Below are 16,288 nucleotides of genomic sequence, written 5' to 3'. Positions count from 1 at the left end.
AGAGCCCAGGTGTCTCCTCTCCTAGAAGATACCTTCACCCAGGATGCAAAATTAGTCTCTCCACTGCTCCCTTCATTTAGTTCCACTAATCTTTGTTTCTTTGTCTGCATTCGGTGACAAGGATGCTTTACAGCAGTAGCTGGTATCCCTTCCTTAGATAGGAAAGATAAAGTTTGAATCCTTCATGCTTTCCAGAGTCTGAAAAGCTAGGTCACTTAGTACCTGAGTGAATTTTTAAATGATCACTAGGTTATTATATCAAAAAGATTCTAGTCTTCAGCCATATATATAAACAGGTTTGTACTATTAGTGTAACTCGGTGCTATCAAAATCCATTGAGTAGGACCATATGATACTTTTATACCAGGTCCCCTGATTTGTGAATCCCAAACTGATTCAGACAGAAGCAAGTATCACAATGATAGAAAGACAGGAGTTACTCCAGAATAAACACGCTGTTTTAGTAACCTAAATCTCTGGTACTTCCTAAGTCTCCTAGGAAAAGTAGAGACAGACAAACATGGCTGGACTTTCCGTATAAAGATTTTAAGTTACAATTTGATATATAGACACCTACAGGTTTTAACACCTGCTATTCTGCACAGAATGCTTTAACCTATACAAAACACAAAGACTGCATGTAAACTACTACCAAAACAAAATAAAACACCCACCCCCCAAAACCAACATACCCTTCCCAAAGTCCCCTGCCCAAAACCACTTCCAGTATAATTAAAGTGCCAAAGTGGAGGAGATACAGTATAATCTCAATGGTGCCCAAAGTGAATTTCAATGTATGTCTCTAAGTATCAGTTGTTCATGGTCAGCATTAAAAAATATATCTTAGTGAAGGTAGAGTAAGTGTACTTACAGAAAGTACTTACTGAATGTAATTCTGGAAAAATCTCCTCCATGGCAAAGTACTCCATGAAAGTGGCAAATCCCTCATTCAGCCAGAGATCATTCCACCATTCCATAGTTACTAGATTGCCAAACCACTATGAAAGACCAAATATGTCATTCTTTTTCAGAAATCAAATCAAATGAGTACAGTAACACTCTATCCATCCTCAGCTTTATCTTGTGGCAAAATGGATGAAGAGGTGGATGAAACATTCTGTAAGTAACTGGCAGAAGTCTCGCAATCACTAGCCCTTGTTCTTGTAGGGGACTTCAATCTACCGGACATCTGCTGGAAGTATAATACAGCAAAGAGGAAACAGTCTGGGAGGTTCCTGGAGTGTGTGGGAGATAACTGCCTGACATAGCTGGTGAGTAAGCCTACCAGGGGAGGTGCCTTGCTTGACCTGCTGTGTACAAACAGAGAAGGACTGGTGGGAGATGTGGTAGTCATGGGCTTAGTAACCATGACATGATAGAATTCTCGATTCTGAGTGAAGTAAAGAGGGGGGTCAGCAAAACTGCTACCATGGACTTCTGGGGGCAGACTTCAGCCTGTTCAGGTCATTGGTTGAGAGAGTCTCTTATGAGACAATCCTGAAGGGCAAAAGGGTCCAGGAAGGCTGGACAGTCTTCAAGAAGGAAATCTTGAAGGAGCAGGAGCACGTGGTCCCCATGTGCCATAAGACAAGTTGGCAGAGAAGATGACCAGCCTGGCTGAGCAGCGAGCTTTTTCTGGGACTCAGGGAAAAGAGGAGAGTTTATCACCTTTGGAAGAAGGGGAAGGCAACTCAAGAAAAGTACAAGGATCTTGTTAGGTCAAGCAGAGACAAAATTAGAAAGGCAAAAGCCCAGCTAGAGATCAATCTGGCCACGGTCATAAAGGATAACAAAAAATGCTCTTACAAATATATTAACAACAAAAAGAGAGCCAAGGAGAATCTCCATCCCTTACTGGGTATGGTGGGGAACATTGTCACCAAGGATAAGGATAAGGCTGATGTACTTAATGCCTTCTTCGCCTCAGTCTTTTATAGCCAGACCAGGTATCCACAGGGTATTAAGCCCCCTGAGCTGGAAGACAGGGGTGGAGAGCAGAATGAACTCCCCATAATACAGCAGGAAAGAGTTAATGGGCCCATTAAACCACCTGGATACCCACAAGTTTATGGGGTGTGATGGGATCCACCCAAGAGTACTGAGGGAGCTGGTGGAGGAGATTGCCAAGCCACTCCATCATTTATCAGCAGTCCTGGTTAACAGGGGAGATCCCAGACGATTGGAGGCTTGTCAATGTGACACCCATCTACAAGAAAGGCCAGAAGGAGGATCCCGGGAACTACAGGCCTATCAGCCTGACCTCGGTACCGGGGAAGATTATGGAGTAGTTCATCTTGAGGGTGCTCACAGGGCATGTGCAGGACAACCAAGGGATCAGGCCCAGCCAGCACAGGTTCATGAAAGGCAGGTCCTGCTTGACCAACCTGATCTCCTTCTATGACCAGGTGATCCGCCTAGTGGATGAGGGAAAGGTTATGGATGTTTACATAATAAAGCCTTGGACAGCATCTCCCACAGCATTCTCCTAGTGAAACTGATGGCTGGTGGCTTAGACAGGTATACTCTTCACTGGGTAAAGAACTGGCTGGAAAGCCAAGTTCAGAGAGTTGTGGTGAATGGTGTTAAAACCAGTTGGTTGCCAGTCACAAGTGGTGTTCCCCAGAGCTTGGCTCTGGGGCCAGTCTTGTTCAATACCTTTATTGATGACCTGGATGATGGGTTTGAGTGCTCCCTCAGTAAGTTTGCAGACGACACCAAGTTGGGTGGGAATGTTGATCTGCTGGAGGGTAGGAGGGCTCTGCAGAGGGATCTGGACAGGGTGGATTGATGGGCTGAGGTCAACTGTATGAGGTTTAATAAGGTCAAGTGCCGAGTCCTGCACTTGGATCACAACAACCCCATGCAATGCTACAGGCTTGGGGAGCAGTGGCTGGAGAATTGCCTGGCGGAAAAGGACCTGGGAGTGCTGCTTGACAGCTGGCTGAATGTGAGCCAGCAGTGTGCCCAGGTGGCCAAGAAGGCCAACAGCAGCCTGACCTCTATCAGAAATAGTGTGGCCAGCAGGAATAGGGAAGTGATCTTGCCCCTGTACTCGGCACTGGTGAGGCCGCACCTTGAATGCTGTGTTCAGTTTGGGGCCCCCCACTACAAGACAGACATAGAGGTGCTGGAGTGTGTCCAGAGAATGGCAAACGAAGCTGGTGAGGGGTCTGGAGCACAAGTCTTATGAAGAGTGGCTGAGGGAACTGGGGTTGTTTAGTCTGGAGAAGAGGAGGCTGAGGGGAGACCTTATTGCTCTCTACAACTACCTGAAAGGGGGTTGTGGCAAGGTGGGTGTTGGTCTCCCAAGTAACTAGCGATAGGATGAGAGGAAATGGCCTCAAGTTGCAGCAGGGGAGGTTTAGATCGGATATTAGGAAAAATTTCTTCACTAAGAGAGTGGTCAAGCATTGGAACAGGCTGCCCAGGGAGGTGGTGGAGTCACCATCACCAGAAGTGTTCAAAAAACGTGTAGACGTGGCACTTCAGGATATGGTTTAGTGGGCATGGTGTTGTTGGTGGTTGGACTTGATGATCTTAAAGGTCCTTTCCAACCTTAATGATTCTGTGGTTCTGTGAAAATCAAGTTCAGTCAAAACCAAGGTAATGCTATTGCATAAACAACTCTAAGTATGTCATGACAGAGTTGCACTCTGCCTGTGGTACTGGACAAAATACACCTGTAGGTAGTCTGAACAGATACAATGCACAACCCAGTCACAGTGAGGGCAGGTGTAAATTTAGGATAGAACTGCGTTTAAAAAAACAAGAAAAAAATAACCCACCACATTTAAACAAGGCTTCCCCAATCTAGTACCTGATGGGCAAGCTCATGTGCTATCACTGCAGTTATTAACTTTTTATCCCTTGCTGAGGAAGTATTAGTGTCAAACAAAAGTGTTGTTTCTCGGAAGGTGATTAAGCCCCAGTTTTCCATTGCACCAGACTGAAAATCCGGAATTGCTACCAGATCTGGAAAAGATTTGAAAGAAGCTGTTGAAAACTGCTAGGTACAGCAATTCTGTATTTCAAGTCTACCTATTCTATTACATAATCCTTAAAAACCTCATTATTTAAATCCTGTGGTGTGGACATGTGTTTATATCCCAAGCATAGAAGCCCCATAGATTTATAGTCATGTTTCTCTAGCATTACTCTTACACAAACAACTTAAAGCACTACACAGACACTGCCTATAGATCTTGCATGCATACAAGCAACAAAGAAATGGGGCTGCTTTTACTGAAAGTAGTGTCATAGAAGATTGCATTTCATTATCTTTCCAGTAAAACTAATACATGGAGAGAGGTCACGCTGCAGATTTTGCACTGGTGATCATGGTTCATAGACTGAGAATTCTGTATCTCCCTACCAAGGCATATCACGTTAAATTTACACCAAATTACTTCTTTAATGTATGTCCAAGTAAAAGCAATATGTTGTTAAAAGCTCACAAAAATTTTCCAGCTTGGGAAAGACTTGCACTCAGTCAAAAATTTAATTAATTTTTAAAATAACTTTGGGCAAACCTTATTTCACAGATATTTTATGCTATTTATTTATTTTTAAGCACATCTTTTCAGAACAGAAGTTCCTCTGCATTTCTCAGAATTTATTAGGGCTGCTTCTTCTGTTTATAAAATGTTCAAAAGAACTTACCTAATTTTTCAAGAGGGTAGTCTATTAAAAAGTATTTTTGATAAAATTCCAGAAGTTTCACTGCTGTATTCAGGGCATACCCAACTTGATTTAGATGCTGTGGTATGGCATAGACAGATACCTAGTCCAAAGAGAGAAGAGAAAATATTTTGAAATGTATATTTACAAAAGCTTTAGAAGTAAAAGAGGAGCTGGCAGAAGTTCCTGAAACAGATAGGACATGGTTTTGGGAGTACATGCGTAAGTTAAAAACACTAGTTATGAAGTTATGAAGCTGTCAATAAAGAGTTAATTTGTTCGCTAGAGCTTATTCACTAGTCAAAATACAGACAGACTATCCAACTGACCAATGTCTATGCAAGAACAATTCAAGGCTGACACCTTTAAGGAAGGTGTTCAACAAGGGTCTACATGAACAGAAATGGATCCATTTCCTTTTTTACTCCCTCAGGAGTTATTAAATGGCCCTCCCTGCATACCTCAATTAATCTGTAAGTTTAGACTATCAGTATGATAGCAATACTATCATCTGTAATTCTCTCCAGGAATAATAATTGGCATAAAATTCATCTATTCCTCTATGTAACAGGGGGACATATTAGACATGATGGAGAATGCATTCATAAAAATCGAGAGGTTACGATTTCCCTCTATTCATGTTGAAGTGGCTATATCAAGAAAAATAACTTTGATTAGGTTACAGGTTGATGCAGGTTTAGGACACCACTTCACACACAAACACAGAATGTGTTGAGACTAGTTTTCCTGTTCTACTTAAAAAAATAATAAAAAAGTCCCTCTTACTATGCTACAAATCAGTAAACAAATGACATTTCAAATAGATGGATAGGGTGACCTTTTAATTTTTGGGTTTGAACGAAGCACGTATCAGTAAGGATCTAATCTAGTGTTCCTAGAAATACAAAAGTATTATTAGCTGCAAATTTTAAGCTCAAAAAGAAAACATAAAAGCCCCTGAAGATCTTCTGAGGTTGAGAAAAATCTTATTGCATTATTGAACACAAAGCAACTTTACTTCAACTCTAAGCCATCTTTATAACATTCATGACAATAAACTTATTCTGTGTGAACTTGTTACCTCAAATTCTTCGAATCTCCCTAACACAAGTTGCTGGAAGCATTTTGAGAACATATTTTGTGGAAAATGTCATTATATGCTTCCTTCTTAGAGTCTCTCTTGACCTACTAGACACTGTTGGCAACAGAACAACCCACAGGCTAGACTGTGGCCGTACTTGGTATGACTATTCTTATGCTTTCTCCCTTTAAGCTAGCAAGTACTCTTATGCTTCGCTAGTTCCCTTCTGTTTAGTGCCTTGTAAAGGTCTGCTGGACTTCTGTAGCTTGGCCAAATGTTGCTTGGTGGTCAGAACGAAGGAGAAGCACAGGTAAGACCGCTTTCCTTAATTAGGAAATACTCAGTCTTTTTGTCCTCTCCTACGTGCCTCTGCCATAAAATACTTCCGAAGTACTGACAATCCATGCAAGTTAGTCTCACTATTATGAACAAAGCAAAGCACACCACATAGATAGCTGTTTCAGGCTCTCTGCAAACACAAAGCATTTAGTTTACTGATCAGTAGGATCATATACCTGGTGTGCAACAGTCCAATATACATACAGAGTAGAGGTATTTCATACTGGCCGCCCTGGCAGAAGGACAGACAAGGTTCAGAGGTAGTAGAGGGGGCTATTGTGAAACCTCTCTACAAATGAATCAATGTACCTATTGTAAACAGGAGGGTCACTGGAAGAAAGACTGTCCTCGTTCTTTGAGTGATCAGGAAAAAGGCCTGGAGAGAGCTGCTAGGGAAATGACAGAGATTGGATTAGACTGAATGGGACTGGGGGAATCTATGAAAGTTTTCCCAGCTGATTCTCTGGTTCCAGTTAAGCTGGGGAATGAAATAATATATTTACTGATTGATAGTGGGGCCACCCATTCTGTAGTGATTAGTTGTAAGGGACCATTAAACAAGACTAAGGTAACTGTTGTTGATGCGAGAGGGAAAAGAACTTTAACACTATTTTTGCAGCCTATGGAGCTCTCAATTTGGGATACCAAATTAACATAAATTCCCCTACATGCCAGAATGCCCTGTGCCACTGCTTGGAAGAGATTTACTGTGTAAGTTAAATGCACAATTAACGTTCTCTGAAGATATTGAACACATTCCTCCAGAGAATGCATGGAAAGCCCAGGTAGGTTTGTTAACTGAGAATAATCACGACAAAGAAGGAGACATTCCAGATGAAGTATTGGATGCAGTGATACCTTTGGTATGGGGTTCAGGAATGTCAGGATGAGCAAAAAACATGACACTGGTAAAGATTGAGCTAAAACCAGGATCCCAGAGTGTAAGAAAGAAACAATACCCTATTAAATTGGAAGCTCGAAAGGGACTGGAGCCTATAATCAATTCCTTTTTAGAGCATGGACAATTAAGGGAATGTCAATCGGACCTTAATACCCCAATTCTGCCTGTAAAGAAACCTCATTCTCATGAATACAGGTTGGTACAGGATCTGCAAGAGGTTAATGCAAGGACTATAGATGTGCACCCTGTGGTTCCGAATCCATATACCCTCCTTGCCTCATACCCTCATATCCTCCTACTATCCTGATAGTAATACCTATTTTACTGTATTGGTCTTAAAGGATGCTTTCTTCTGTATACCTGTGAACAAAGAGAGCCAGACCATTTTTGCTTTTGAATAGGAAAACCTGACCACAGGATGGAAAATGCAACTCTGCTGGACAGTCCTCCTGCAAGGATTCAGAAATAGCCCCACACTGTTCAGTAATACATTGGTGAAAGAACTTGAGCAATGGCACAGTGAATATGATAACACAGCATTACTACAATATATGGATGACTTGTTAATTGCATCTGATATCTAGAAGGAGTTTTTGGAAGCCACAGTCAGCTTACTCAATTTTCTAGTTTAGCCCAGATCAGAAAAGAAAGAGTCCAGTATATGGGATTGGAAGTCACAAAAGGAAAAAAAGAATTAAGTGCTGAAAGGAAGGAGGCTATTTGTAGGATTGCGGTACCTACATCAAAGAAGCAATTAAGGGGATTTTTAGGAATGGCTGGATGGTGTTCGCTGCGGATTCCTAATTTTGGTCTAATTGCTAAACCATTGCATGCTGCTATAAAAGGACCTGAAGGAATCTTGGAATGGACAGCAGAATGCTGTAAAAGCTTTGATATGCTTAAAAGAAAACTGATGGAAGCCTCTGCTCTGGGACTACCAAGTTTAAGAAAGCCCTTCCAATTACATGTACATGAGAGACAACAAGTGGTATTGGAAGTAGTAACACAAAAATTGGGAGACTGGAAGAGACCAGTGGGATACTTTTCTAAACAACTGGATGAGGTCAGTAAAGGTTGGCCCACCTGCTTGAGGGCAGTAGGGGCAACAGTAACCCTAACTGAGGAGTCTTGAAAACTGACATTGGACCAACCAGTCACTGCATTTGTACTGTATCATCCCTCCTTGAAAATAAGGGACACCACTGGATTTCTCCAAATAGGCTAGCTAAATATTGAGCTGAACTACTAGAAAAAGATGATGTCAAACTTTCTTTGACCTCCACCTTGAATCCTGCCACCTTACTCCCAATCTCTGAGCCTGATGAACAGCATCATGACTGTTTAACCACTATTGAACAAGTGTATTTCAACAGACCAGACCTACAGGACGAACCCCTGCCTGATGCAGAAGTGGAGCTCTTCATTGATGGCAGAACTACGTGCAGGAAGGAAAACAAAGAGCTGGATGCCCAGTGGGAACAAACATCAGATAGATACTAGAAACCAAGGCACTGCCTAGTAATAATAATCTGCTCAAAAGGCAGAATTAATAGGCTTAACTCGAGCACTGCAAATGAGTTGTGGACAGAGGGTCAATACATACACTGATTCTAAATATGCATTTGGTGTGGTACATACACATGGGACAATTTGGAAAGAAAGAGGGCTATTAAATTTACAAGGAACTCCAATAAAATATGGAACAGAAATTATGAGACTATTACAAGCAGTTCTCCAAACAAAAGAGGTTGCAATAATGCATTGTAAAGCTTATCAAAAGGGAAATAGTGAAATTATAAAAGGAAATAAAAGGCAGATTGGCTAGCTAAAGAGGCAGCCCTGAAAGGGTGAAACCTGGAAGGAACTTAAATTCTGGGGTCATGCTTGGATTTGTTGCCACCAAAATTTACTGAAAAAGAAGACCAACTGGCAAAACAATTAGACTCTTCCAAAAATGATCAAGGATGATGGGTAACACCGCTAGAACACTTATTGGTCCCTAAGAAAATGATGGAAAATCTACTTGGAAGACTACATGAAGTGACACATACAGGAGCAGATGCACTGATATTTACTGCTAAGATAAACTTTTTTAGACTGAAAATGCAGAGTATAGCAGACATTGTAGTGAAGAAATGTACTCTCTCTCGTGCCAATAACCCCAAAATTTGGAAAAAGATTATAGGAGGAAGTGTGAAATAAGGAATAACTCCTGGTGAATACTGACAAATAGACTTTTCAGGATTACCTAGATGTAACTGATATAAGTGTCTATTGGTATTGGAAGATACCTTCTCTGGTTGGCCAGAGGCTTCCTCTTGCTGTACCAAAGCTAGAGAATTAATTGGGATTTTGCTAAAAGAAATTATACCTAGATTTGGTATGCCAGAGGGTATCTCTTCTGATAATGGGCCTCATTTTATTGCAGAAATAGTGCAAGGAGTTTCTAAGTTTTTACAAATCAAGTAGGAGTTACATACCACTTGGCGGCCACAATTCAGTGGGAAAGTAGAAGAGATGAATCAGACCCTCAAAAGACAAGTTGCTAAACTTTGTCAGGAAGCACATCTTAAGTGGACAGAGGCCTTACCCTTAGCTCTTCTGTGAATTTGAATAACCACTAGGGTCAAGGAAAAATTAAGTTCCTTTGAGATTCTATATGGGAAAGCATACCCTGCAAATCTTTTTGAGCATCAAAGGAGACAAAATGCATACAAAAGGACAGGCTAGTATACGTTACCTACGCTGCATAGGTACTTAGATCAAAGGGTTTCTCTTCCACTAGACACACCAGTTCACCCATTCCAAGCAGGAGACACTGTTTATGTGCTAACTTGGAAAGAGGAACCACTGAAGAAGTGGAAAGGACCTTATACTGTAGTATTAAAGACTTATACTGTGGTCAAAGCAGAATGAGTTGACTCCTGGATACACTACGCATGGATGAAAAGGGCACAAGAATCAGACCCAAAAAAAAAGTGAAGCTCCACACTGTCCAGGGAACTTAAGCTTCGACTAACCAGGGACCTTAAATAAGATTTGCTTACATAGGAATTAAGTGTCTACAAGGACAATGGTTTTAATGCTGAAAAAATGAAAGTTTTGGGAGATCAAAATGATCTGTTTAGTGTAAACAGAAACATGGAAACAACAGAAGAAAATGCAGATGAAAGTTTTAATATGCTCTTAAACACATTCTCACTATGATGTCAGAGACAAGTGAAAGATTCTAGGGGGGCAGGTCACTAGGAGACAACACAATTAAAAAAGATTAATGGACTGGGATTTAGTTGTCAAGAAGATGAAGAAGTAGTTGTACTTAAGCAGTAAACCATGAACACTGAGTTGTACTTTTAGTCTTGAAAAATGTAACTGTCATTAGATCAGTAGAATCCACAGTAACTAGGGTAAAGGTGGCAGGGGGAGGTCGTGACCACCGACTCAGTTGAGGGACTATGCAAATTACCCTCCCCTTATAGAAGCATGCGTGATAATTTAAGTAAGTGTAACCAATAATAATCAATGTGGTAATTACTAGCCAATGAATGTATATTTGGGGGATTCTCTATTGTTTTCATGTAACAGGATATACATATAACGGAAATTCCTTCGTGTGGTGTGCTAGCTTTGTGGAATAGCACCTAGCACTCATATCTGCGCAAATATGCTTTAAATAAAATACCTCTACCCTGTGTGTATACTGGAGTGTTGCACACCGGGTATATGATCCCACTTTTGGGACAACAGGAGCATCTCCTAATAGTACCGTGTTTTTTCTTTAGTTACTTTAATTACACAGATTGTAGGAACTGCTCACTGATCCTGCAGGCCATATCCCCGTGAAGGACAAAGATCAAACAGGAGCAGCTATTTGATTTTTGGAACCTCTGGGGAAAAAAAAAAAACAAAACCACAATGAAATCATTCTATTCAAGTGACTAAATGCAGGCTTAAAGCTAGTCTAAATCTGCTTTACTGCAGGGGATGGTTTCTTTTTAGGTAGGTTTTCTTTGCAGGTATAGAACATACTTGTAGTAGTGCTTGTAATAGTATGTAGGCTTCCCTGGGAACTGTAATGTTTCTGTACATCATCTGAACAAGCCTTGGTTTGCATGACATTACTCCCTCAGATGAAACATTAAAACTAAAAGTTTAGAGCTTCCAGCTCTATTCAGTTAAAGCTCAATTTTAGATTATGTAAACCTAAAACTGTAACAAGACCTGGTGCTGAGTCCCTTGCTGTAGAAGTCTTCTCAGTCTGGTATAAACCCTGTAGTCAGCCCAACCTATAGCTTATGGATTTGTCCCTTACCTATCATAAGTATAATAAAACCAAGAAAATAAATACATTTAAAAGAGACAAAGTTTGCTTGTTGGTTTGGGGATTTTTTGTTTTGTTGTGGTTGGCTTTGGAGGGAGGGAGAAATTAAAGTGGAACAAACATACCAGTCTCCCATTGGTTTCCCTACTGATGTTTTTCAAATCTGCAACAACAAAGGCTACTAGGTAGGTGCTCATCTTCAAACTCACAAAAAACTCATCTTCAACAATTCCATTTGTCACAGGAGTAGTGGCTTTCTGCAGGTGAAAGGAAAACATTGTTATTAATGCAGACAAATAAACACTAAGACAGAGTAGGTAATAAGTTAGTCTTTCTGGTTTGTCTAAATGAACTAGGCTTCTATAAAGGTTTCTCCACAGGCTTGATGGCATAAAGCATCACCATAAATTCAGAGGTGCTCTTACAAGATTTTGCTGAAAAGATCTAGCTGAAGGAATTTCAGTTCCCTCATCATATTTTGGGGTTGACTCTGTATTCATACCCTACTTCCCCTCGTTTAGGCTCAGAAGCACATACCTCAAGATCAGGCCTAATCTTTCACGAGACTGTTGCTAGTTACACAAACTATTGATAAAGATATTCGAGTATTCTGCACATGTGCAGTATCAGCAAACATAGAAAACTCAAAAGAGAGTCTTAAGGGCTGTTGAGACTGGTTTATCCAACAACAAAACTCCTGGAAAATGATTCATTTGAATTCAACAGGAATACCTCTCACAGCCATTTAAGTGCCCCTACAATAACATCCTACACTATGCACTGCATTGAATAGTTGTTTTCTCTACAAAGTTACTTAGTTCAAGTCTTTGAGGAAGAGACAGTTGTTTTATTATAAAGCCATACAGTTTATATCTTATCTGCTTAAGTCAATATCCTGGATGTTAATGCAACAAAAACACAATGCAAAGCACTTAAACAGATTACCTAGGCAGCAGCTCTACTAAAATTCCACTAAAAAGCAGGTACCTTTGGCATATTTGACAGAGTGGAAAGTTTCTCATCTCTTTTGATCTTGATTAAAAAAGTAGCTTTAAATGCTGGTTCATCAAAGCATGGAAAAGCAGACCTTGCTGCCAGAGGTTCAAACTGAGTCGCTGCAAACCACCTAATGGGAAGAGTAGAGAAGAGCATATTAAGAATTATGCAAAGGATAAATGTCAGTTTATTTATGATAGAACAGTAATTTTCCCCTAAACCTTGTAACAGCCTGTTATAGGAGAAGCATTCTGAATGGCAGATGACAGGGTTGGTTCAGTCAGAATAAAAGTTTCATTAACAAAGGTTTTTTTTAAAACCCCAAAAATTTATTTATTTGAGGACTAATCTGCTTGGCTGGTTTTTGCTTTCTTAACAGCGAAGAATACACCTGGAATAACACAATTACAGAACAATCACCAAAATATGAGCCAACCAGTTTCCAGTAAGAGGGAACAAAAAGGAAATCAAAAACTTAAATTAGTGAGTGTGCCCACTAAACAAAAGTTTTGAAACCTCAGCAGCAGATGGGACCACAAGGAAACTTTTTCATCTAGTTGTCATGCCTCGTCCTGCAGATGCTCGCATTGTTCATCTAACTGCATGCCTGCTCCCTTTGCTGGCTAGTAGAGGGAATCTGTGTAAGTTCGTGCACTGTCTTGTCTCTAATCCAACAGCTAGTCATATCACAACAGAAATTCTCAGAAGTCTACATTCCTTCTCCAGTATTTTGATACTAACTAGCTGCAGAAATTACAGCTTTTCCTAGAGAGCATGTCTGACTTGTATTCTGTTCCTGCAAGACAACCCTGGGAGCTCAACAAAAAGTTTGCCAATTCTAAGTCTTGTATTTACTGGAGCTAAATAGTGGAGAGAACAGTGAGTCACACTGCATTTTTCTTTTTCTTCCTTTTTTTTTTTCCCCTAAACCTACTGCAAGCTATCCACAAATGTTTTTGGTTTTTCTTTTCTTCTGCACCATGACTCCAACATTTTTGAACCTACAACTTTTCTGAGGAGGCACACTGCTGACAATTCACAACATTAATCTCCATGCCTGCTTTCAACTTCTTACTCTTCTCTTCCCTCTCATTGACAGTCTTGAAGTTGATGTGGTAAGTTTCTTTTTCTTTTTTTTCCTGTTCACACCAAGATTTTACAGAAGAAAAGGAAACAATAAGAACTATTCTGCATGAAAATATAAATTAAGGCTCAACTTTTTTTTTTTACATTTGCATCTGGCAACAGTCAGTTATTTTGGCATTTGATAATTTTAATATTTTGCTGACAATATAAAAAAATCTCCAAGAGAAAATAAAACTAAACTAGAAGAAAAGACATTTTCTTACAAAAGCAGCTTGTTCCCTTGAGTTTTATACAGAAAATGCAATAACAGGTTGTCAAAGCAGCCTGCATCTGTAAAACCGCTGACATTAAGCATACAGAGACAAAGCCGCTGGAAATAGAAGAGGCATGCAAGGCAATGGAGATTATGATATCAGTAAAGAGTTATCTGAAAAGAATTTACTGAAAAGCATATAAGTTAAAGCATGTGCTACATCCTGTTCCTTAACAAAAGCAGATAGCACTGGACTGAAAGGGATTTACTGACAGATCATCTTTTTCCTCTGTGAACACTTACACATTCTCTTTTTACTACAGTAAATACAAGGTGAAACCAAAACTTTAGCTACATCAGAATAGGAAACCACATTACCAAAGCACAGTCTAGAAGCGACAGAAGCAAGAAGCTGCATTTGTGAGCATACCTTTGCTTAGAATTCTCATCCTTGTAAGAAATTTTGTAAAAGCCATAATACGTGTCTGATAAATTAGATGAATATTCTATGTTGATAGTATAATTCTGTCCTACAACGAGAGCCTCAGGAGCCATGACTGCAATCTGGTCATGCAATGGATATTCCAGGAATTCAGCTGTCTTTGCTTGATGCCCTCCTGATGAAGTAATGGTTGCCTTGGTGATATTAAGTCCTGAGCTGTGAAGTACAACCTTCCAAGTTACGTGGACGATATTAACCACTATCTTGACAGAGCCTGCAAATTTCAGAGTAGTTAGGTTTGGCTGCAAGACAAGATCATAATGCAGTGGTACAACATCAGGAGGAAGTCTAATTTTTGCCCACGGAAATAGTTTTCCATTGGTTGCCAAAGGGTATATTAGTTCCATTGTACGATTTTTTTTATGGCAGCCTTCTTTGGTAAAGGTACATTTGGGAAGAAGATAAATCACCATTATTAATGAAACTGCAATCACAAGAACAACTGTGCAAGCCACTATGGTCTTTGTAGAGGGCACCGAACATGGTCCACTTGGATTTTGTCTATAGACAGACATGTTATTCCGGACACCCGAGCTTCTGTTCATGAAGGACATCCCCAGCAATTTTGCTGATGACTCATAATCCTCTTCATCATCATCCATTTCATGCTCTCCAAGGCCACGCACTAAGAGCCGGGAGCTCCTTGGTTCATATTCCACTTCATCAGGCTCCAGGGGTTGTAAACAAGGCTCTTTTGCCAAGTCAACCACATCGGGCTCTTCTTCAAACATACTGTTTTCAATCATATTCCTGGGTAACTGAATTCGATCTGAAAAAGAAAAGGCCATATGTTACATTATAAACAAAAGGCACGATTATAATACCTCAAAGATAGTTTACTGAATTACAAAATTGGAAACACTTTTACAGCACATATGATCAAGAGCTCTTCAATTTTCACTCTCAGGTTTGTTTCCAGAAAACACTCCTGTTCATTTCTGCCTACTGTAATTTTTCACATTCAGTATCTTCAAAATGATGCTTCCGTTACGCATACTCAGTCATGTCTTGTACCATAGAATCACAGAATCTTTGGGTTGGAAAAGACCTTTTAAGGTCATCTAGTCCAACTGCCCTGCAGTGAGTAGGGACATCTTCAACTAGATCAGATTGCTCAGAGACCCATACAACCTGACAAATGTTTCCAGGGATGGGGCATCTACCACCACAACTGAGTATCAGCTGTATCACTGCATAGCACTCCCAGATCATTGATGTCAGTGTCCTGGCTACATTTCCTCTACCCCCGAAAACTACTTGTATTCAACTAAATTAGTTAAGATGGAATATTCTTTATATTGCAGGGTAAAGCACAGACAGCCAATACAGTTCTAGAGGTGTTTCAGAATATGCTAGTTACTGAGTTCTTGAATAGGGGAGAAAATCTGCCGCTGTGCTGGCAGCTACACAAATAAAATATCCATCTGACATTTTTAAATTGTATTTTTCACACGCACCCCCAGAAAAATAAAAAGTATTTCTCACATAAAAATGGCAGTATAAAAATTACAGTTCCAGCTGACATCTTCATTTAAGATCTAGCTCATACAACCCTTGAAACAATCCATGCAGGTAAGAAGTGAAATCAGTGCCAATCAGACTGTCTCCAAAAAACTTGTCCTTAATAGGTAACAGATCACTGAACATAAAAGAATTGAAATTCATACCAAATTTTAAAAGCATCAAATACCCTCATATTTTATATTTTAATCAAACTTCTGATTATATCTACAACTGTTTATATAAAAGGTTATCTTTCAGCTAACCTGCTTGGTGGAAAGTGGAAAAAATTAAAATATTGTATAGAACTGTATATGGGGAATGGGACATGGACACCTGACAATAGCTAACTTAGGAGCAAAGAACTTTTTTTCACACTGTATTTAAGCCAAAGTACTATAAACAACATAGAAAGGATGTTGACTGGCTTTTGTTAGGACACCACAAGAGTTGTCTAGAGAACAAAACAACACACATGGAAAAGCCATCTACATAAATATTTCTCTCCCCAAAAGCCCAAGGATTCCCATTAGCAACTTCTTAGGACCTTGAAATTACAGTTAATTTGAATTAGTCCCTTGTCACAGCTTCTATCTAAGGGACTAGACAAAACTTTCGTCTAACTGTAAGGC

The 16,288-nt window shown here is 40.0% G+C and overlaps 1 protein-coding gene across 1 annotated transcript in view; it reads right to left on the bottom strand.

Annotated features, from left to right (window-relative positions):
* Positions 1-14,932, bottom strand: part of LNPEP (leucyl and cystinyl aminopeptidase) — a gene marked incomplete at its 3' end in the record, with an annotated part of 36,409 nt that extends 21,477 nt beyond the window's left edge. Inside the window, exons 1-6 of the mRNA XM_082013803.1 lie at positions 14,085-14,932; positions 12,307-12,445; positions 11,445-11,576; positions 4,660-4,780; positions 3,818-3,972; positions 885-998 (exon numbers count right to left, since the gene is read on the bottom strand). Of these exons, the coding sequence (XP_081869929.1) occupies positions 885-998; positions 3,818-3,972; positions 4,660-4,780; positions 11,445-11,576; positions 12,307-12,445; positions 14,085-14,902 (1,479 nt within the window). The 5' untranslated portion in view covers positions 14,903-14,932. The remainder of the gene's footprint in view (positions 1-884; positions 999-3,817; positions 3,973-4,659; positions 4,781-11,444; positions 11,577-12,306; positions 12,446-14,084) is intronic.
* Between the last annotated feature and the right edge of the window lie 1,356 nt (positions 14,933-16,288).

The sequence above is a fragment of the Phaethon aethereus genome (genome assembly GCF_964289735.1).
Source record: "Phaethon aethereus genome assembly, chromosome: Z".
NCBI lineage: Eukaryota > Metazoa > Chordata > Aves > Phaethontiformes > Phaethontidae > Phaethon > Phaethon aethereus.
This window is presented reverse-complemented; position numbering and strand designations above follow the sequence as displayed.